This window comes from Accipiter gentilis, chromosome 28 (assembly GCF_929443795.1).
Source record: "Accipiter gentilis chromosome 28, bAccGen1.1, whole genome shotgun sequence".
Lineage (NCBI taxonomy): Eukaryota > Metazoa > Chordata > Aves > Accipitriformes > Accipitridae > Astur > Astur gentilis.
The window spans coordinates 9,939,991-9,963,643 of record NC_064907.1 but is presented as its reverse complement, the minus strand read 5'-3'; the positions used below and the strand labels follow the sequence as shown (position 1 = coordinate 9,963,643).

Here is a 23,653-nt window from a genome sequence, read left to right as displayed (position 1 = left end):
TCAAAACCTCTAGTTACCCATTTTATTTGCCAAAATGTCTAAGATTTTTCCTTCAAACTGTACAGTTATTCTACAGTAATACTGTAACGAAAGTCTGCAATATATTTAAAGCTATGTTTATTTTTTTAATAGTTAACAAGTGAAAAATGGGTTTGGTTTTAGTTAATCTAAAAGCTGCTTGGTTTTTGAGTTCATTTGAAGCTGCCCAACAAAAAAAGGTTCTGAGTTTATGCTTATTATCAATTCAGAGAACAAGAAAATTCTCATTCTCTTTTCCAGGAATTGGTTTAACGGAATCACTAGCAATGATACCTGCTTCTGCAGTTTCTGGCCTCTACTTTTCCAGTCCCAAATCCAAATATTTTGCTGTTGGCAAGATATGTAAAGATCAGGTAACTTGCACTGTCCACTGTGGTAGTGTTACAGCACTCAGAAACACCTTGTGAGCAGATGTTCCAAAAAATCTTGTAAACAGTAAAGCTGGAGTTTCCAGGTCTTCATCATGTTTTGTGGTCCCTTCGCAGGTTGAAGATTATGCACTGAGAAAAAATTTGTCTGTGGCAGAGGTGGAGAAATGGCTGGGACCCATTTTGGGATATGATACTGAACAACTGTGACACTTGAGGGCAAACATTTTCTTTTGATGGTCTATTCACCAGAAGGAACAAGAAAATCCTTCCCACTGAAAACAGCTTTCTTCCATCCATCCCAATAGCTTGTCTGATTGTTTTTAATTTTTGATCAAGGAACTTAACACTTCTGATCTGCACTCTGCTCTTGGCTTGGGATCATGAATGCACTGCAGATCTTGTAGTCATAGCAATATACTTTTATTTATTTTTATTTCTTGCACAAATACTCTAGCTGAGCAGCTAGATGTAGGATGAGAAGTAGAAGTTGCAAAGCTCTCCTGTCCTCAGGAGGGCTTTGAAATTGGGGGCAAGAATTTCTATTCCATTGTCTGTGGATATACATAGAACAGAATTTGACTGACTTGTGTTGGCTTAATGTGTTCTGGCAAGTCCAGGTACTGAAATACAATGTAATTTTTCTGTAAAGTCAGCAAAGGTTTTATGCTGAGTGATCAAGAACAACTGAAGTACAACATATCTCCTTTCTAAAAATCTGTCTTCCCTGTGTTTAGGTTTTGTGATTGGGAACTTATGTTGTTCTCCCTGAAGAATACCAGGATTTAAAATTACTTTGTGATTATGATTGTAGTTAGAACTATCAAAATAATACAATGTGCCAGAGCAGGATCAGAGATGCCGTATTATGACAGAAGATGAAATGGGATGACGGAGCCCATGGAGTTGTCCACCTCATGCTTCCTCGTACTTTCAGCAAGCCACAATCTACTTCTACTCTGTCTAAAGGGTAATGGCACCTCCTACATTACGGTTATGTTGTGAGGGTTTATTCATATTTAAACAATCTTTTGTATGTGAAAAATACGAGAGAAGCATAATTGTTACTAGAGACAGAGAGAAAGCTTGGAGCTGACTTCAGTGTTTTACAAACTCTTTAAGCTCCCAGGTACCTGGATTTTAAAAGCAAATAGTAGCAATACTATCATAAGTAACAGTTGATACCGTAGGCTTATTCTTCAGATTTAACTGAGTGAGCTAATTGTTCATAGCTGTTAATAATCTCTGAAAAGTGTCTTGGGTATTATTTAAATGCTAATTTAATAAAATATTATGACAGAAACCCCTCGTTTTTCTGGTCTCTAATTGTAAAGAAAAGACCAATGTTATAAAGAGAATGTTCTTTTAAATAGTTTATCTGTAATGTATTAATAGCTATATATTTTTTGTAATATCTTCATCTGACTTTATGCTGAAAGAATCATCTTGTTTCAACAGGTTACTAAAGGTTAAGCTATCAATGGTGTTATCCTACTAGAATCCTTTAAATGGCAACAATAAAATGTGTGCAATAGTCTAAACAGATAAGTCTTAATATGCACATTGTACCATGAATCTGGAATTATCAAGGCTGCTATGGGTTTTTTTAAGTAGTTGAGTGTGTTCTTAACTGAATGTTTTAGAATGTCTCATCCTTTAATGACTTAGAAAAATAATTTCTAAATGGATCTTTCCCCCTGCCTCCCCCCCTCCACCCCTATCTGTATCCAGTGCCTTGAGACATGTCCTTGTTGATCAGCTGATTCTTGTTGCTGGAACAGAATCTGTATCCTTAGTAGAACGTTCTTTTAGATTGCCAAAAATACAGTAAAAAATTCTTAATACAAAGGAGAATTTGTTCCTGAAACATGTAGCCTGTAAAAATTGAAATTCTCTTTGCTTTCTTTTTGATACTTGCACTTTTGCAAATCAAATTAATGCTTGGAATATCTCCTCTCCACCACTCTTCCATATTCCTGTATTTGGAAGCAGAGTGCCTTATAGTCTCCAATTTTGATGGTGTGAATGAGGTCAAAGTTTGCCTAGTACAGCTTAGTTGATTTATTTATTTTCCTGAAATCAGTAGCACGTAGTTCAGTGAATGCAGCTTTAGCAGAGTCAGACTGACAGAGCAGTAGGTGCACTGCTGTGTAGCAATGGTGGTGTTGCCTTTTGTACAAGGAAAGGGTTTCAAATAGCGTGCAGTTACTTTATCCCTTCACACATGGCATCGTATACTGAGAAAAATCTTAATCTTTGCCTGCAAAACTCGTCATTGTGAGAACCTCTTTGGAAGAAATACTCATTGTTGCTATGCAAATGTTTTTACTAAGGACAATTTCTTTAAAAGTTTGTTACTTTAAATTGTGAGTTGACACTTTGAATAAGATAAACCTTCATTCTTCTCTGCAGAACAAAGGTAAATTGTGAAGGAAAAGGTTCTTGTAGTTCTACCAGGTAAGACTATTTCACTTCCATGAAGCTATATTGAAAAGCCATGGTAAGAATATACCTCTTTGCAGTAATGAAATGGAGTGGATACTGCCCAGGAAAGACTGACAATTTTAGAATGTGTAGAATACTTTTTTGCGGTGCTTTTCTAAGTACTACTAACAAAGGTGAGAGACAGTGAAAAATTAAGAATGCTTTGTAAACAGTCCTGTTCTAATTATCATGAATAATTCACTTTGGATACTGATGGGTTTTTTCTTTTTCTTTTTTTCCCTGTAAGTCAGGCTAGGAGCCCGGAGGTTAAGTTTTGAGGCACATATGTTAATTTATGAGTGTCAGGAGGAAATACTATCCCTAAACCTGCCCCTTCATTATGAGGTCTGCTTCAGTGCTGCTGTTACTCCAGGGAAGACTGTAGTGCAGTTTATTTTGGGGTGAGGGTGCTACCATAGGTCAGGCCATTCCTCAAAAAAAAAACCAACCAAAATGCACATTTATTTTTTGTCTGAGTATTTGAGCGTTTTTTTGAGAATCTTCTGCTTCCTTGTTCAACAGTGTGAACTTCAGTACACCCTTTACAGTTAATTTCTGCTTCTCAACACAAGTGATGTCCAGAAATGGAGGGTAATAGTGAGAGGCCTTTAAGGGTCGCTTTTTAGAAAGGGGCTAGTTTACTAGTAACTGTGACTGGGTTTCACAAAATGCTCTTTGAAGTCTTTGACTGATTTGCCTGAGCATGCCATGAAAAAGTAGATTCAGTGTCTTAAAAGAGTTTGAAGAGCAAGTAAAGATATAGCTTCATTAATTAGTGGAGGGTGGCTCCATACAGAAACAGCAGCACGTGTTCTCAGTCACTGGAGGAATAATTCCTGTGCCCTCAATTATCATAGCCTTGTCATGGCAAAGCCTGCTCGGCCCCTCTACAAAGTCATTTCGTTTGATTGTCAGGCTTCTGTTGGTGCCAGTTTTCAAATGAGGATACACTGTGAACAGAACAGAAACACGTTTATCCTGCTTTCACACATCATTTGTATGCTGTCCAGCTACAAGCAGAACTGAAAAACCAGTGCAGTAAGCCTCCATGTTCATTTGTTCTATTAATACCACCATGGCTGAATATCCTGAGATTTCTGACCATGCCACATGCCTGATATAAATAGTTGTGCAAAGTAGAACTCAGCTGAAATTACCAAACTTGGTGTTTTGGATTTGTGATTCAACTTGAACCAGGATGGCAAAAGCGAGCTGGTAATTATTCTTGCTGGCCTGAAGCTGCCGTGATGACGGAGAAACGAAAGGCCCCGTTTGCTGCCACAGCGCCAGCATGGTCCCTGCCTAAAGCTCCCAATCGGGCTAGCAGGGAGAGTCCTTGCGCCAGAGTGGTCTCTGCCATTCCTTCCTACAGAAGGAGCATGAAGTCAGCAGAGGGAGTGTGGAAAGTCAGGCTGACCCCAGCTTAGTTCTTAGCTCATGGTCTTTTCTACCCCATCTCCTCAGCCTCCTCTTCCTTCTTTTCCCTCCGGCAGTCCCCCCCCCCCTCCCTCCCCCGTCAACTGTGTGTCAGGATTGTCTGTAGGTTCTGCCACAATGGAGTTGTAGAAGGTTTTAAATAAGACTCTTCTAAAGTCGGAACCAGTTAGCTGTTCCAGGAAGAGGAATTCTTGCCTGGCAAGTGTTGGACAACTTTAATAACAAATGGTGCTTCATAGCTTTGCCTATAGGAGCCTTATACTATGCACGTTAGTCATTCGTAACAGCTAAGGAGAAGGGCATGAGATGCGTTAAACAATTCCCTAGGTCTTAACTGCATCTTTAGTTATGTGGTTGTTTTCGTCTAGATAGCAAAACCAAAACGTGTATTAATTGCATCCTTTGTCAGTGTACTGTTTTAAGCCCACAATTAACAATAAGCTAATAACAGTAAAACTATATAGAACTAATGTCATTTTCAGCTGAAGTATTTTAATGGTTTGAGTTGTTAAGATGAAGCAGAGAATTTATCTGTGCCTTGCTGTTATAACAAATGCTTTTGAAATTCTTTAGGTAGCTGATGACTTAATTATTTTATGACAAAAAATTTATCTTGCATACAAACTCTGTTTTAAAACACTAATCATTTGATCTAAAAGGCTTTACCACTGCTGTCTAGAAATAGCTGATAAAATGATTTAGTTAGGAGACTGGAAAGTTTGCTCCACTACTTGGAGAAATTTCTGTGCATGTAGGATTACCTACAAGTAACAAAAGAAGCTAGAGTGGTGTGGGATTCACAGAGGGTAACTTAATTTCAGAAGAACAGACAGTTCTTTAGGGAGCTGGAAGATTATGTAAGAGTTATGGCAAACATATGTCTCTTAAAAGACCCAACAGGTACTCTCAATATTAGTCTTGCAGTAAAGGAAAATAAAGGCTGTAGCCTCTACCTTATGTATACCATCAGAGTATAAGAAATGCAATTTGAGAACAGTTTTTAAGGAGCTTTCATTAATTTAATGCATGCTTGGGATTAATGACTTATATTTGCATGTTAATGAGAGAAGGAGGAGGAAATAATAATTAGGTTGTGAACTTGTTCCAGGGTTAAGTAACAAGCAGTTGAAAAAAAGGGGGGGGGGGGGGGGACGGACGCCCACCTCTTGGGAGTTGTTGGGGTCATTACTTAGATGAAAGTTTTTGACAGAATTTTCAGTTGACACTGGCATTCCCCAGCTCTGGCAGAATATTGTGATACATGAAAATAAAATATTCTGCTTTTTCCAGGACTTTGAAAGATGTTAAAACTCTGCATCGACTCTGTATCTGCACATAGATATTAGTGCAGTTTTGACCTGAGAATTACTTCAGCCTAGGAGATAAAATAGCACTGTGTGTGTAGATGTAATGAATTTTTTTTTTTTCCTTACTCAAGGTGTTTAAAAGACCAATTTTTTCTGTATGTGGGAGTGCAACTTCCATTGGATGCTTTGTTCTTACTTTACTCTTTCATATACTTGGTCTGTACTCCTTTCCCCTCTTCCTGCTCTACCATACAGGTGTGGAGATGTAGCTCGGAGTTCTCTAATGGCCTGTGAGTGCCACATGTTGGTGGTTTTGCTTTTTAATAACAAAAATGCATACAGTTTTTTTTGAACTCCGGCAAGTTTCTTGCCAAATGGCCTCTTCCCAGGAAGTGGACAACTTTATTCCTTTTAATCTGGCCATCAATTGGAAATCTAGGTTGAGGTTCAGAAGTGGAGTGCAAATATGAGGTCTAAAAAGGTGCCAGTTCTCTGTGGCTGGTGGACTCCTTCCACACGTCGGTTCCTGGTACGACCTTGTGAGAACAAATACGTACATATCTTTCTGTAGATTAGGGCAGCAGTGTCACAGGAAGTAAGAGAGATAAAACGCTGCGCTGTACGGCCAAAAGACTTATTTGGCAAACTGTTCTTCAGAGGTGCGTTGGTACAACATGTACTCTAGCTACTGTCATTGATCAGGATGGGTTTTCAACTGCTGTCTCAATCTTGTATGTACTCAGCTGCTTTTATTTCAGGAAATCGCTACTCGTGAGATTTTTGCTAAATACCGTACAAGGTCCACTTTGCTTGATCGGGCGTTTATAATGAATGATGTTGCAGTAGCTATGTGCTGTTATGTTTTTGGCTTTCATAAACCTTTCTGTAACCAAATAGATGGCTTTCTTCAGAATACTGTAGTAGAGCAAAGAAATACTTTGTTTCTCTAAGGCCCATAATGTCAGATTTTATTATCAACACCTGATCTAACAAGTTTACTCATGTGGTCAAGGGTTTGCAGGCCAATCTCATTAGTCAAGAAGTTTGCTACTTACAAAAACATGACCATGTTTATGCGCTTTATTTAGGAAATAAATGCATGCACTTAATTTTTTACTTTTATTTTCTTCCAAATATTGTTCCTCACATCTCAGGGCAGCTAAAGGAATAAAAGTTTTGATTCAATTGTTATAATACCATCTATATGCTGATGGTGAGAAGCACTAAAGCAAGAGATTCAAAACTTAATATGATGTAAAAATGTACAAGGTACTTCCTGAATATCGTCTTGTCTCTTCAGATAAACATTAGGTGAAGATGTTATAAGACAGGAGTCAGCAGTCAGCTAAGGCTAAATGAAGATTTTGGACGTTCAGATGTTGGATAAGCAGCACTTCATGTCATTTTAGGCATTAGACTGCATGGTTTGCCTGCTCCTTTTGTGTCATTTTTCTCCCACAACTGAATCCTGCTGATGCATCCAAATTCCTGGTTATTCCACAGGAAGTGTTTGACGTGGATTTTGTTGAAGATTTTGATGTGCATTTCCGGGATTATTTTTCCAGAAGGGTTTAAAGCACCACACTGTAGATGAACATTTCAGGTTACTGAACTGTAAAACACGTGTGTTTTCCGCAAAACGTCTCCAGGTACTGATGCATTTTTGTTACCACTCGGTGAACTGAACAAAATAGCCTGCATTTCCTCACAGCTCCAAGTATGTTGGAGGAGGGAGCAAAGAGTAAAAGGAGATTTGATGGTACTCTCTTATTCTCAGTTCTCGATTAGCATATCTGTCTGCTGTCATATTCATTGTTTGGGAGCTGAAGTGAGCTAGAACACCTCTTGGCAGGTGTTCTAGTGTCTGATCCAGCTGCTGTTAATGTCTGGAAAAATTACTACTTACCCAAAACACAACTTTGATCGGTCCTGATGCAATAGTTTGGAAAGAAAATTCAGTAAAAAACACTTGAGGACTCACATGATGTGTTGTTAAACCTCCTTCAGTGCCTTGGCTTCATTGAAATAGATGGCTGGGACTATGGAAGGAATTTTTACTCTCATTCTGAAACACTTACCTGACAGAAAGTGATACCCTATCAAGCCAGGAACAGATGAACTTTCCAGCTGTGGGTCCAGCGTGATCAATTGTAACCGTCCATCTCGGGGCCGTTTGGGCAAGATTGCCAGACAGAACCAGCGGCATGGGTATTGATTCTGGTTTGCAGTCTGAATGCTGGAAGGTGTAAAGGTGCCTTGCTTTTGCAGATGAGGATTGGCAAATGCTCCAAAAACATTTTCATGATTTCAAGCCTCTTGTGATTTTAAAACAAATGCCGTTTGATGAGATTTTGAGCTTTATAGTCCTTGACAGTCATGTGAATATACATTGTGCTAACTTTCTGTATACTACTGGAGTTTCATTTGGCCATTTTTAAAGAAGAGCTGCCTTTTAGTTCAATTTCCTCCTTAAATATATGTTTCATATTACGTAATTCTACAAATATCAGCAAAATCGCAGTACTGTCACATCTTTCATGCTGTTTGCGTGCACAAAGTGCTGAGCAATGGCAAGGCAGCTGCTGCAGTATGGCTATTGCTAATCAAGCTGAATAAATTTGAGAATTGTGTTACGGTTTCTCTCCAGGAATGTCACCGTGAAGTATACAAAAATCTCTTGCTTTTGTAGCTGAAATGAGGGCTGTAGTGATGTGAAATTCCTGATGTTATGTAAAACATCTTTTCATGTGATCTCTTGATCTGTCAGTACAACATGCCTTGATTAAAAGTAAACTGATCAGGTTTTTTTTTATTTTCTCATGGTACTTTTAAGGGCTGTATATTTACTTCTTTGGAACTGACAGGTTCATTCATCATTTTTTGCTGCTGCTGTTTCGCTTCTTGCCATTGGAGTTTTTACTTGGCTTCCAGACTGTTACAGTTCTCTTCCACTCATGCCAAGTAGCCTGGAAGTCAGACTTATTATTTTGATACCTTCTGTTGGAAACGCCGCCAGTTGTGAAGAGGCCGTGCTTTTCACTCAGCTTTACTGTTGGTGGGAATCTTTCTAAGCCATCTGCCCACAGTACATCTTGGCCTTTACTGGCAGCTGCTTTTCTTCATGAAGTGTGAAGGTAGAGGATGGTAAAATGAATTCCCGCCTCTGGGCTGCCGGTTAGTTTCACGGTTCAGATTTGTAGATCTGGGAATCTACAAATAATAAGCAGCAACAATGCGTTCCACCCCCTGCCAGCAATTGTAAGGCAGCCGTGGCACGCACCACTTCGCCTCTCGAGCCTTTGGAGTGGTGGCATGAGAAGCAGCAGTGCTTGCTCATGGAGCTTTTGCTGGAGCAGTTGGAAAAGTGACCCCTCGCACAGAGCTGGTATCCTCGGCTCCCCTGGCTGAGGAGTTGAGGGCGCTGGAGAATGAAGGAGACCAAGTAAGGGTGTGAAGGATGTAGATGTTTATCTCCATTTGGCTGATTTACAGGGGTTTCTTTTTCCAAAAGGAATCTAATATTCCAAAGCTTGTAACGGTGCATTTGCTGATTGCTAGAAATGCACGGACTGTTTTTCTGTCCCTTTCCCAGGTAAGAATTACTTTATTTACTACAAAGCCCATAACTGTGACAGGATTGGAGGAAATTGAACATGAGACTGCTGCTGAATTTAAATGTCGCTCTTTGCATTAATAAGTCTGAAAAGCCAGAAGAGTTAGCTTAAGAAGAAACACATGTGGTTTTGGTTTTGTCTCCGAAATAAGTTTTCCATGGGATGGTTTGTGGGTGCAGCAGCATGGCTATTTCTTCTGAAGCAGAAACTGAAGCACTTCATATGTCTGTCACAACCATCACAAGCTTTCTAATATTTGTGATGGAGGATTTTTTTCCTTGCTGTAAAGTGTTTGCCTATTGCATTGATGGCTATTGGGGAAAAGCCATTACTTAATGTTTGAGATTTCTATGTAAGTATTACAATTACAGCTGTTGGGGGAATGCTGCCTGCTCACTGTGTTCGGTCTCACTCCCTCCCCTTGGTGGCAAGCAGCGTGCCTTTGCTGGAGGTTTGCTTGGGAGATCGGTATGAGCTGAGGAGAGAGAATTTTCACTACCCCCTTCTCCACCTTTGGTATAAGCAAAATCAAAAGGCACGTGCCTTGCAGTAGCCCCAGGCAGCACTGGCATTAACTCCTGTGCTTTGGGAAGAGGTGTGCAGATTTTCGGGATTATTTCTCAGCTATGACTGAAGCATAGTAGGTACCTGCCCACAGATTGCTGTTCAAGGGCTGAAAGTCCCACTTCATCGGAAGTGAGATTTGTCCAAAACTGATCTGGAACTTTCAGGCACTTCATTCAAGTATGCTCATTTTGGTCATCTGCTAGTTCTTCCCAGTACAGCTGACTGGTCCTCCAGTCATAATCTGCTTCGTCAGTCCCTGGAAACAGCCACGTAAATAGGGAAATGTTTCAGATTAAGAACAGTAATCTGCCACTGGATTCATGACTGGCAGATACGCTTCCATCTTTCAAAGATTGAACTCTCATAGCTACTGTGGCCACTTTCTGGGTCCAGTTGTGGCACAATGTGGTGGAGAATTCTGATTTTTGGCTTTTGTGTTTTGTTTTTGGTTGGGGTTTTTTTGCTGGTTTTGGGGGGTTTGGTTTTGGTTTTGGTTGGGCTTTTTGTTTGTTGTTTTTGTCTGTTTGTTTGTTTGAAGACTGCAGTCATTGGGACCTCTACTTCTACATATATAAATGGTTGCAAGTCTTGGATTTAAAAAAACCAAACACAAAAACGCAACAGCAGCCAACCGCAACTTTAAATGCTAATTTCCAGGCTAGTCTGCGGTAATTGAATCCTGTTGGTATTTCCATGAACTGTTACACTCTTCACCTGCAGCTATGTAACATGCATGAAACTGTAACAGTTGTCTTTGCATGGGAATATTTTACAGAAATTATTCCTAGTGTGCTACTGGTAACAATGAGCCAGTATCTATATATATAAAGCACCTATCGCCATATTGATAAACATTCTCTGGAACCACTCTGATGGCAGAGGTAAGAACAAGAGTCAGCCTGTGAGTACCCCAGCACTTTTGTTTCCAACCAATTAAAAAAAAAAAAAAGAAAAAAGCCACCAGCCTTTGCTGCCAGCCTGCCTGCCTGGCTGGTGTTTAATAGGGCTACTCCATCAGGGTTGGAAGGAGACCTGCTGTGAATGGCAATGTGCAATGTTAGGTGCAGGTCAAGAGTAGGCGAAAGCCTGCGGTACCTGCTGAGCAAGGGCCGCGTCGCTGGCTGCAGCGTGCGTGATGCCAAGCGGCCGTGCTGCAGAGCCAGCTGAAGCCCAGGCTGTGCTGACGGAACTGGTGAGCGTTCGCCATGCAACGCTGCCGCAACGGGAAGCGGGCTGAATGTTGGCTGCGGGATGCGGGGAGTTTCTGGTCCGCTCGGCTTCAGCGTGGCTGTGTGCCCAAGCGTGGGGAGGAGAGCCAAGTTGGCACTTGGAGGACGATGCAGACTTGCCCTGTCCGATCGCTAGAGATCAGTGAAATCCAGTTCCCGTCGGACCCCTCTTCTGATTTACTGTGAAGCTATCGTGCAAAACCGTCAGCACAAAAAAAGCAGATCGCTTTCTTCTAATAGCTTGCGTGAATTTTATTCTTCATTCTTGCGATTCCTGACCAGCTGCTGCCACAGAGCAGCTGCAACAATCACGGAAGTTTTGCCTGCAGAAGCAACTAGCGCGGCACAGCGTGGGGGGACACCACTGCTTAAAGGACTGGGGAATCGGCAGCTGGATAACCGTGCGACAGAGAACTTGAGATATGTCTTACCAGCCTGCAATTGGTGTTCCAATTTGAGCCCCAAAAAGGGCCTTTTAAAAGCAATTAATATGACTCATTAATGAAATACTCGTACATAATGTAGTCTCTGTAATGTTTTGATCCTTTAATCAAAACTCAAACACTGGCTGAACTCCAATTTGTAATTTAAACCTGATCCATCTTAGAATGCAGCAGCCTGGCTTTAAAATGTATTCCGTTGGTACAGAGTAACCACACTGCCTTTTCACAGTAAAATGAAACATTGCTTAATGCAGGTACCCAGTTACTCTGCAGAAGCCAGACACGCTGCACTGTAGGTTGTGTGTTATTAGTCAGGGAAATTTCTACTGATCCCAAATTTGAAATCTGCTACATCTTTTTTTTAGTTCTAGAATGCACGAACAGTGGATGTTAAATTACTACACACAAAGCATAACCGAGCGTTATATTTCCAAAGGCACAATAAGAAGTAACTTCTTGATTGGGAAAAAAAATGTATAAGCATAAATATTTCCTGCTTTCAGAAAGATAACTGGACAGTATTTATGTGAGCAGATGAGGTAAGTACTATGTATACACAGCTTGGATTTTGTTCCATATACATGTAATTTAGCAGGTGTGCTGTTCTACAAGCACATCCTTGCACTCCATAAAGGAGGGCTAGAGGAGCACAGTGTAGTTAATCACCAATGCTTGTGTGGATCAGCATGAATATCCTTTAGAAAGAGTACGAATTCTATATTCAGCTTGGTAGTTTACAACTCTTATACGCTATGTCTTTGGAGTATAGCTAAGCACAGTTTGTAAGTTTTCACATTTTTTTTTGGGGGGGGGGGGGGGGGGGATTGTAGTCTTTGTTGCTTGTGAAATAGAGAAAACCAGCCTCTCCTGCAACAGAAATGTTAATTAGGATGATTTATTTTTCTTGTAGAGTGTGAGCTTAGTCTTACCACATTTGATTATGTAAAGCATCCAAGTGCCATATAAGGAATGGATAATTAACGAGAGATGTCATTCATACAGGAAGAACAACATAACTTTGTCGACACTTTAATTATCAAGGTGCTTGCTGTGAAATTCTTACCATCCATCAGCCAGAAAGATTTGTCTTCCACTGACAGCAACTTTTAGTTGTTTCCTTCATTGTCCTTGATGTTGCAGTAAGTACTGCAAATTTATAGGATGCACTACGTTGTCAGGTACACGTTTGAGAAACTGCTTGGCATCAGCATCAGAGGGCAAGCAGACAAATAAGTGCACGTACCATGCATATGGAAGTTGGATAAATGGTTTGAATCTTTTTCTAGCTGACTAGAAATAAAGGTGTTTGAGATATTCATAGAAAAACTGTGAGAAGAGGCATCTTTTTAACACACTTCCACAGATAGCCTCTGAACAGCGTTATCTGCAGCCCTCTACCTTTAGACTATGCTAGTAGTTATTTCAGAAAAATGCAATTTGAGTTCCTTTGTTTCCAAACCTTCTCTTTTTGAGATTGCATGTTTTAATTTCCATGTATGTCATTATCATAAAAGTTTAGTAGGTTTTTTTGTATACAGTTTAAAATTGCTTCTATTTTCTGTGTTTCTTAAAATGGGGCATATATATGTCTAGTGCAACACCATGGCTTAAAATGGAATTATGTGAAAGATTGCCAGGCAGTTTCATTCAGTAATGAAGACAAACTCCTAGGATTTTCAGGATGACTTGACTTACTTCTAATACCTACCACGTTACTGAGTTGGATCAGGTCATGTTCAGACTTGTATTATTTTTTGATTACTTCTAATCCTGTTTTTTCTGATTTTCACTGCATTGTGGCAATACTGTCGAAAGCACTGGAATGTCGTTCGTAAGGTCCGTCCACTGGAAGCACAACTCTTGAGGTTTCTCTGCACCTTTGCCGCGAGCGTTTTGCCTGTCTTTTTTTGTTTCCTACTTGAAATGAGATCAGTTTAGTACAGAACTAATGATGACATTAAGGAGGGAGATGCTGCTGTACGAGGTGATGCGAGGCTTGCCAAACGCCTATTTAGACTGCACTAATGCACAGCGGGCTGTTCAAAGTGGAAGCCTGCCAGTGGCCTACCGGCGGTGTTCGTGCCTGGAAGCCGGTGCTGTCGGTGTCTGGCCCTCTCCCAGCCCCGGCGCTCATCCCCGCTGGCACCAGTGCTTGTGCCTGCGGGGAGGTGCCTCGGCGAGCTCGTGTGCTGCAGCGCTAACCCTCTCCCCACCCTGCCTGGGAAGCCGAAGCAGCTGAGAAGCCGCCTCGTCTTGTTTCACTACCCAGCTGCTTGCTGTGCGTTCAGACTGTTCAAGGCACGTGCGGAGAGAAAGGCGGGCAAGGTGCGAGGACTACTTGTATTTGGGAGGAGCGAGCATCAGCTTAAAGACATGTTAGACCACGGCTCAAGTCGTTTGCTCAATGGCAGTCCTGACTCCACGGTAGTTAAGGTTATGAACGTGGGAGACGGCAAAAGAAGCAGTCATCTTTTAAGCTGGAAGGCATAATGCTACTAACGGGACACCTAACTTACCCTGCAGATGTTCGTATTCCTGGTTTGCTGGTGATGTTTAAACTATTCCAAAATGCTTGCTTGAAAGGTGTGGTCATGAGATCTGGCTGAAAAGTCCACAGTCCGGATGTACGCTTTTCTTTGGCTAAACGGGGAATTGACTTAAACTGATTTTTATCGCTTGACTTTGTTTATGCAGTATTGAACCACCGACGTCTAAGGACTGTTCCAAGTTACGGCATTGCAGTGAATTAAAAAGCATAGTAAAAATACCTGTGGGAGATATAAAGTATAGCAGCAAGAAGTACTGTGTAAACAAATATTTTATGCTCTCAAAGCTTTGTCGCATTCTGCTTATTCTAAGCTCTGAAAATTAAAGGCTTCAGAATTGCTGAACTATTCGAAAGAGTAAATGCAGAAAGAAAAGTCTTGACAGTTTTGCAAAATCTTCTTGTGGGAAGAAAGACGTCTCGATAAGATCTAAAATGAAGTCCTGCCCAAATGTGGTCATGGAAGCGTGCATGAGCGTAGTGGTTTTCACAAGAGCAGAAGTGTTAGCAGCAGCAGCCATATTTCAATGAGGACAGCTACATCCTTCCCCTATTCAACATGCTACTCCGTACCCCTTGTCTTAAATAGCTGCATCATGTTTTTGTGAGCAATCAAACACCTGCCACCCTGCTCAGCTGCGGAGGGGCTCTGCTTTACACAACAGTATAATAAAATTGCTCTGTACAGTATTGAGAAGCTATGCCAAGATCAGTGCTGCTTTCCTGTGCAACTGCGGCTGCACTGAGGGGCTTCTCTCCCAGGCTGTGTCAAGGAGGAACCCACCTCCTCCTGCCCATCTTGCAGAACGAGGCCTGTAGAAGCCTGTAGGCCAAAGGGGAAATGAAAGACATAGCTTTATTTTTTTGCAGTCATGGTAACTACCTGACTAACAAATCATCGAGTGCTAAAATAGTAAGGATTTTCTAACATACAACTAATTTACTGAAAGGTATCAATCTTTTCATCTACAGTTACTGTGCAAGAATCATCTAGTGCAATCTCTGTGCTATAGGTAAGTCAGATAATATGGTCAAAATCTGAAACATGTAACGGGGATGGTACATTGCCGTGGCTCTGTCAACACTTTGCCTGATTTTAGGCAAGAACTTGTTCCCTCTTTTTGCTTATTTTATCTTAATGGTACTTATCTTTGGCCAGGCTAAAGGACTGCTACCCCAAAAGCTCCCTACTGTTGCGACAAATCTCATGAGTTGTAGCTGCAGAATAACTTGCTAGAAACAGAGAATGAGCCCTAAATAGTGTACTTGGAGCATAGTACAAAGCCAGTCATTTCGCTTCCCTCCACTCTTTCCCCCAGCAGCAGGGAACAGAGCCAGGCATGAATGGTTTAAAAAAAAAAAAAAAAAAAAAAAAAAAGTTGGAATAACTAAACCTCAGCCAAGTCCAGGTCACTGACATTTGAATTTGTTCATGCCTAAATGTTACTCTATTGGGGTCCTATCAACATATGTCGGAGAGGGTCCATCAAGGTTACCTACTGCGTAGGAAGGAAGGAAACTCTTTGAGGGAGGGCCAGCTCCAGTTTGAATTTGCACCTGGACGGGGGAGGAAATGTGGGCTGCTGCAAGAGGCCTTGTTCCCCAAGCCAGCATTTGCTGCCCCTCCTGACGCTGTTGAGGGCTAGAAGGATGGTTCTCAGCGGGTTTGTGTTCTTACTCCCTGGGTCCTGCAAGGAGCAAGGCTTCCTCCTCCTCCTCCTCCTCCTCGTGCAGAGGGCTGCGTAGGGGATACAAAGGTGAGGCTGAAGGCAAGCTCAGGGGAAGAGGGAGGTGACAGAGGGGCTGTACCCAGACTGGTCACTGTGCCCTGCACCCCATCATCCTGCTCTCCTCCTAGCCTTGTGGGGCCGGCTGGAGCGTGGGCTATCGCCCTTTCAGCCGTTTCCTTGCCACAGAAACGCACCGAAGGAGGACTGTGGGGTTGAAGTTGGAATATAGACAGAGCCTAGAGTGAAGCTCTACAATTGCTCTCAGCTCTACTGCCTAAAATACAGCCCTGCACAACAGATACCTGGAGCCTCCTACACCCCTTGTAAAACATCAGTCCTCGGCCCTGAATCCTACTATCCCCTTTAACAAATTAAACTGGGTTGTTTTTTTTTTTCCTTTCTCTCCAAGTCGAGCCCGTTTTGCCTGTGCCCATAATCGGTGCGTGATCCCTCCCTGTCCTTGTCTCGACCCACGAGCCTTTTGTTATATTTTCTCCTCCCCATCCCACCAGGGTGGCAGGGAGGAGTGAGCGAGCAGCTGAGCGGTGCTTTGTCGCTGGCTGGACCTAAACCATGACACCCAGACATAGTCAATTCTTCTGGAGCTCTGTACGTTAGCATACATGGGTAAGTGCAGGCACCTTCTGTTGATGCTCCCCAACCCTACTGCAGCCCCTGGGCATCATATTAGCATGAGAGAGAGCATGATTTTTTGGGGCCTCCCAGCTGGCAACAGCCATGGAGCACTTTCTGGCAGATCCGTATCATTCACACAGGTTTCAACTGAATGCAAAACACAGCCACTGCATGGGACAAGCCTGCCTGGGAGAGCGTGCTCTGCTATTTGCTTGAAATGTCAAAAAGGCTGCCTCGGGTGTAAGTGCGTGCTATTCTACGCACAAGAGTAGTCACGTTGCGTAAGTTGGGACACCTAATTTAGGAGCGTAGCTGTGCTAGGTTTCTTCTATGGGCTGTGGAAAAAAAAACCCCTTCCTTGGAGAGAGATTCACGGCAGCAGCTGAACTGCTCTTCCATTCAGCATAATAAAAATGTCACACTAAAAGCTCTAAGCAAACACAACGTTAACTGGTCTGGTAAATACCTACATTTGCTCTCTGACACAAACAGCTGTAAGGTCTGTGTTCCTTTACAGCTTCTTCAGTCTGTTTTGAATCTTCCAGCAGACTGTGGCATATGGAATGGAAAATTAAAACTTTTGATTTATGTGTTGCTGCTTTGCCACTTTTGGCCACAGTAGAATACTTACGAATGTGAGATGACAACAAATATTTAGCTGTCCAAGTAACTGAGATGGTTATATCTGGGAGCAGAGGGAATGGATAATTTATCATTCAAATAGCTTCTATGTGCTGGGAGAGACTCTGTGGTTTTGTAGCAGAGAATTAAATAGAGAAGCACTCCCAGTCCCCCAAGCTGCAAAGACCAGATAAAAACTGAGCTGCTGCAAAACAAGTTTACATGAACATTGCCAGCATGATGGACGCACTAGGAGTTAGCAAAATAGCAAGTGCAGTAAGAACAGACAAACCTGTGTGCATGAAAAATCTTGGTACTACACACATCCCTTTCTTAAACATCATGTGGAGCCAGTTTTTTCAATATTTTCAAAAGTTTTAGCAGATGTTCTAAGTTCTGAAAATCTGTGCAGTATCTCTATAGCTTGGAACTTGTCCAAAAATGTCAAAAGGCACTGCAGTCTTGACAACCAGCTTTGGAAAAAACAGCAGAGTAAGGCTTTCATGGGTTTTAAGCTCAGAAGGGACTATTAAAATCATCACCTACTGTAATCCCTTCTATAGGCTGTAGAACCTTATCAGTTAATTCTGCATAATACCTTTACTTCCTATTTAAATTACAACATCTTTCCTAGAAAGCCATGTAGGCTGTAGGATTAAAATCCCTGTCTTTAGTTGATGCTTGATTTTGTTTCAGAAATACAGAGAGCTATAGATGATATGATTCCTCTTATGTGCTTGCAGATGACACAGCTGAAAAGCTCTGGCTAAACTTCTCCCCTTCCTGAGTCTTGCAGTTCAGTTCTGCAATTCATTTTTTTGTGAGTTGTGCTCTGATAATAAGGCAGGACCAGGGAAAAACACTAGGGCCATTTCTTTCTAGCTTTCTCAGTCATCAGAATCTGTTCAGGGTCACTCTGAGACCTCTGAATAATATTTACAAAGATATATGAGGAGAAAAAGCAGTTATAAGGAGACTTCACTTAAATAAGTTTACTGGGAGGGAAAACTTAATATGCTTAAGTTAACTTTTGAGAACTAAAGTAATCAGATTTTTCTTTAAGAATTTAGATTTGCAGGGGCTTTCTACTATGCAATTATTCATCAGTAGTTGGAAAGGCAAAGATATGGTATAAAATCTGAACAACAAGTTCTGTCTTGATGAGTGCATTGCTGTAATTGTGGTGTTGCCTTTAGCAAATTTTGAAGGCTAGGCATCTTTAGCATTCAAGCCAGTTTCTACAGTACTATATATTTAAGCTGGCTAACAGTAAATCAAACACAAAGCCCTCACTTTGGTCCGTTATTCGTGAAAAAAGCCGTGTAAAAATCACTAGCCTGTTTCTACCTGCATTTTCAGAACAAAGTTGTAATATTCTGTCTGCAGTTTTATTATCTTAAAAATGTACTATTCATCTGGTTTATTTACTTTTCTGTAGTACAGTAGGTATTCTGGCTCCTATGATGTTTCTGATTTTAGTGTTTGGTTGTTTTGGTTTTTTTCAATGCAGAAAATGAGAGGCTAAAAGTGCTGAATATTCTGCCTGGAAGCCTTGGCATCATTATTCTCACATACCTGTTTGGAAAGCTTGTGGAGTAAGATTTTGCAATTGATCAAACTTCATTTTCTGTGGTATTCAAGTGGTTTAAGAAAATTACTCTGAAGGCTAACTAGAGGGGATTTAATATCAAAGCTGGACATACAGCCAGCCACCTTCGCAATTTTAGAGAAATATGTTTGTTGATTCAGTATGTGACAAGTTACTATTTCTAATCAAAATGATATCTAGTTGTCCTGGTTTCAGCTGGGACAGTTAATTGTCTTCCTAGTAGCTGGTACAGTGCTATGTTTTGAGTTCAGTATGAGAAGAATGTTGATAACACACTGATGTTTTCAGTTGTTGCTCAGTAGGGTTTAGACTATAGTCCAGGATTTTTCAGCTTCTCCTGCCCAGCCAGCGAGAAAGCTGGAGGGGCACAAGAAGTTGGCACAGGACACAGCCAGGGCACCTGACCCAAACTGGCCAAAGGGGTATTCCAAACCATGGGACGTCACATCTAGTTTAGGAACTGGGGGGAGTGGGGACGGGAGATCATGGCTCAGGGACTAGCTGGGTGTCGATCGGCGGGTGGTGAGCAATTGAAGTGTGCATCATTTGTACATTCCAATCCTTTCATTATTACTGTTGTTTTATTAGTATTATCATTATCATTATTAGTTTCTTCTTTTCTGTTCTATTAAACCGTTCTTCTGTCAACCCACGAGTTTTGTTTCTTTTCCCGATTTTCTCCCCCATCCCACTGGGTGGGGGGGAAGTGAGTGAGCGGCTGCGTGGTGCTTAGTTGCTGGCTGGGGTTAAACCATGACACTAGTAGATTTTGAAACCAGTCACCAAAAATACCTGTTCAACGAGAAGCAATTCTTACTATAAGCAAAGTAGAATAATGGATTTCTTAGCATGTAATAATATATATTTGTGTACAGCTGACAATTCAGAAACAACATTAAAGATGGTAAAAGCTAAAAATCAATAGGCTTTGTAGGTAGAATTTAAACTGCAATAATGAATAAGCATTTATGTTGAGTGGGAGAACAAAACAGGCAATCTGAAACAGTAATTGGTATAAAAATACTAAAGATATGTATGCAAAAATTTTATACAGGTATGTGAAATTTCAGAGTGACATCCCTAGAAAGTACATTTTGAAAGAGGAAAGGTACACTTTGATAGTCCTATTACCTAGATAGAATCGCTGAGATATTGTGGACCTATTAAAAAGTCCAAGAAGGAAAGAAACAGGACAGTCAAACATCTTAATCACAACAGTCATTTAAATAGGCTCAGATTTTAATTCCCTTTAGGCTGTTAATTGCATATCCACCCGATATCCAGTTCTGAAATTAGGCCTTTGTGTTCTTGATAAACTGGTTATTTAAATACCGAATAATATTACTGAAGGAACTAGGGCTGCTTTGCATCCAAAGGTTTCTTTTAACTGGATTAAATTTTCTTCCATTAAAGTGAAAGAGTACATCTCCTGTAGATGAAAATGTTCTCTTTGTCAGTATTCATACCTTCTCAGACTAGAAACAAAAGGCCCCAAAATGCTGTCATTCACCTGATTCTGGGGAGTTCTCACAAAGAAAGGATCTTTTTACCTCCTGCAGCTTGTTCTCAGGGTGCTGCTCTGCCCCAGGTGGCTGCAGAGCTCCCTCCAAGCCCTGCACTGGTGGGGCAGAAGGCACAGCCAGCACTGTGAGGGACAGCATAGAATTAAGGTTTGTTTTTCACATGACTTAAATTTTACCACAAATTCAAGTGTTTGTGTAAGCATCATTGCATCACAAATTCAAGCATTTGTGTAGGCATCACTGATACGCACAATGTATCTATCTGGGTACCAGCATTTTCATAAAGATCGCCAGAAGTCTAAATAGCATTAGTGTATTTACTGTGATTCTTTTAAATGTGTCTTTCTGTTGTTATAGAGTCGATGTGAAATGATGTATTTTCTTTTAACAAAAGTTAGTGAATGGCATGTGAACATGAGAAAAAGAAGAATCCTACCCGAGCCAAACATAGAAGCAGTTGTGGACAAGGACATAATTTAGTATATTGGTTTCCAAGCCTGGATTTCTTAAAAATGTTTAAGAAACTTGTCATCTGTCATTGTCTCTACAGTGGATTCTGTTCTCTGATAACTACCCAGGGACAGTATTTGTATACTCCAAGATGTTTACTGAATTTCTTTTTTCTTCAAAGTTTTAGCTTGAAAACACGGCTACAGCATGAGAGATTAAGAGTTTCAGTATCTGTATTGTTTAGAAAAACAGGGTCAAGTTACACTTGTTCATATCAGTGGCTGTCCTTAGCTTAACACTATTTCAAGATAGTGTTGAAATTTTTGGACTAAAAATATCCACTATAGCGGACAACTAAATGGAATCAAACCTATAAGGTTGTTTTATGTAACACTGAAAGGGAAAGAAAAGCCAATGGACCCAGACCAAGAAGGAAACTTTCCATCAGTTAGCAGAGCAGACTTCTAGATTTCAGCTCTTGAGTTTTATGTTTACTGCCACCCCTAAATGCATGCATGAGCGTCTGGAGAATATTACCAGACAGGAGGCACGCAAATACACAAGCCTTCTGGTCACCTAAAGGAAATTTTATAGCTCTTCACCTAGCCAGAGCTCTCTCTGGGGGAGGGCCAGGGCACAGCGCAGAGCTACATTTCAGCTGTAGTTTTTCGGATCTGTGACTGGGTTATATAAGCTCAAACATCTTAAAATTCATATTGAAGTAAAACGGGAAATTTATGGGGGTAGGAAAGAAACAGAATGTGTTTGTTGAGCAGAAGCCAGCATGGACAGTGTAATGGTCTTTATTTTGAGACAAAAAAGTAGTAACCATCTGTACAATGAAACTCATTCTACAAGCAAAATGTGTGTTCAGATCTAAGCTTCTGTGATTTCCTCGTCCTTTGATATTATCTAACCTTCTTTTATGCACTTTTATTTCTCCTACTCTTTTGGTGTCTCTCTAGCCCTGCCTCACTCTTTTGGTATGTGATGTAGGACTCATGGTCAAACAAGACACAGTAGCATGCTTTCCCATTGTCAAATAACTTTTGCTTCAAGGACTACTTAAGCATCAAGCTCTACTGTTGCTTCTTATGATGCAAACCCTAAGAGCATGAGAGTTTGCTGGGGCAAGGAACTTCCTCCTGGCTTGGCTGTCAAGCATTATATAATTTCATTGCCTATATAAATTGTTTTTTCAAATTTGAACTTTGATCAAACAGAGCTACTACTTACCTAACCCACACAAATATTTTGTTCTTTGCAGATATCCTATCCCTAGGATATCACCTTAAGACATTAGTGTTATTTTCAAATGCTTTGATGTTCTGGGCTCACATGTGATCCTCTGAAATGAATTTTCCAGGAGCCAGGGGCTGATAGAACAATTTCTTACTCCAAGTGCACAGCACACTCACTCCCTTAAATCAATGCTTGTATTTTTAAAAAATGTCAAACCCATTCAGAGTAATTGCATGTGCTATTCGTCCTACAGAGAGAGAGGAGTTAATTCTCTCAAATGAACCGAATATGACAAATATTAGTCAGGAGCTCATTGCTTATCTTGGAGATGCTTGGATACTACAGTGTTGAGGGGAAATACTATGTAAAATAGTAGAGGTTACTCAGAACTTGTGAGGCAGCACTGAAATACCTGAACTAACTCTTCCAGAGAACAGCGTTTTCCTAGGATCAGGTCTCGATGCATTAGTTTCTATAACACACAGAGCTTAAGGCACTTACTCCTGTGCCTAGTGTTATTAAATACGAGCACATGAGAATATTGGTATGTTGTGTTCACTTGGCACTGATGCATAAGAAATTAAGCAGAAGGCACAAACATGAAGTAATTTCTTACAATGTTTTCTTACATGTGGTTTCTTACAATGATTTTCCTGTTACATTTTTTCCTCTCTGGCAAATCAAGGAATGAGAGAACATGATGGCTGACACCAAGATGATTTACTGTTTATATTCCAGCCCATGGATGTACTCTAGAAACTGTAAGTTGAACAGAAAATTATAACTCACAATGAAAATCGTGTTGCAAGCCCATGGGACACAAACCTCTCTTTCTGTGTGGTTTTCTTAAAAGATTTTGTTTGTCTTTCTCCAAAACAGTATAATAGACAGCGTGATATTCTTTCTGCACTCTAAGGAAAACAAAGAATAAACAGCAAATGGGGGCAAGATGACAGTTCATTGGCCAAGATGAGCAGTTTGCTCCAGATGAAATAAAAATCATAGTGGAAGGTGTTGCTATCTTATTATAGGAGCACGTATCTTACTGGGGCATCTCAGGAGACATTCATTATATCAGAATTATGCCATAATGGTATAACAGGGATGTGCCTGATCTTGCTCGGAGCTATCGCTCCCCACTGAAAATGCATGTGGTGCTGTACAAACCTAGGGGTTGGTACTTTCCTGACATATGTTCCTGGATGTTGCTCTGATGTCTCTTTCCTATAATGAGGAAAACATTTCCCTCTCACTCCCCTGCTTTAATTCTATAATTTCCTTCCTCTAAAACAATGTTAGATAAACAAGAGATGTGTAGCTGGTCAAGGTTGAATTGCTACCCATGGTAATATCAAGAAACATCAGATGTTTGGACAGTGAGTTTTCTATGACTGTTCAGGATCAAACTGAAAAAAACCCCAGAGTTTGGATCAGAAAGGAAATTGCCTCCTCTCACCTTCCCAGGGCCTGATTGGCAAGGAGATGGCGATTTTTCTTTTTTTACTGTTCTTGAAAGTCTGAGGTGCATCTCGCTTTCTTCAGTCCTGTAAGCATTTAGCATTTTCATTAATAAACTCCTTGCTTTTTTAGGGAGTAATGCATTGTTGATATCCTCTTGGGTCTCTTGGCCTTCCCCCCTGCCACAGTGCAATGTCTGAAATTTTCAACTTGTGCCGAAAGTCTTGTTTGTTATAATGGGTTTAGGTATGTTTATGCAACAGTATTCTCATGGATGCTCCTGTACTAACTGTTCCTCTTATGGCACTGGCTGTCTTCAGCGACAATGGCTCTGTTACAGTCCTGTGTATC

At 40.9% G+C, this 23,653-nt stretch overlaps 2 protein-coding genes across 2 annotated transcripts in view; both read left to right on the top strand.

Moving 5' to 3' along the window:
- Nucleotides 1-1,988, top strand: part of MTR (5-methyltetrahydrofolate-homocysteine methyltransferase) — a 53,033-nt gene extending 51,045 nt beyond the window's left edge. The window contains exons 32-33 of the mRNA XM_049830602.1: nucleotides 280-392; nucleotides 525-1,988. Of these exons, the coding sequence (XP_049686559.1) occupies nucleotides 280-392; nucleotides 525-617 (206 nt within the window). The 3' untranslated portion in view covers nucleotides 618-1,988. The remainder of the gene's footprint in view (nucleotides 1-279; nucleotides 393-524) is intronic.
- Nucleotides 1-23,653, top strand: part of ACTN2 (actinin alpha 2) — a 396,531-nt gene that overhangs the window by 137,515 nt on the left and 235,363 nt on the right. The window lies entirely within an intron of this gene.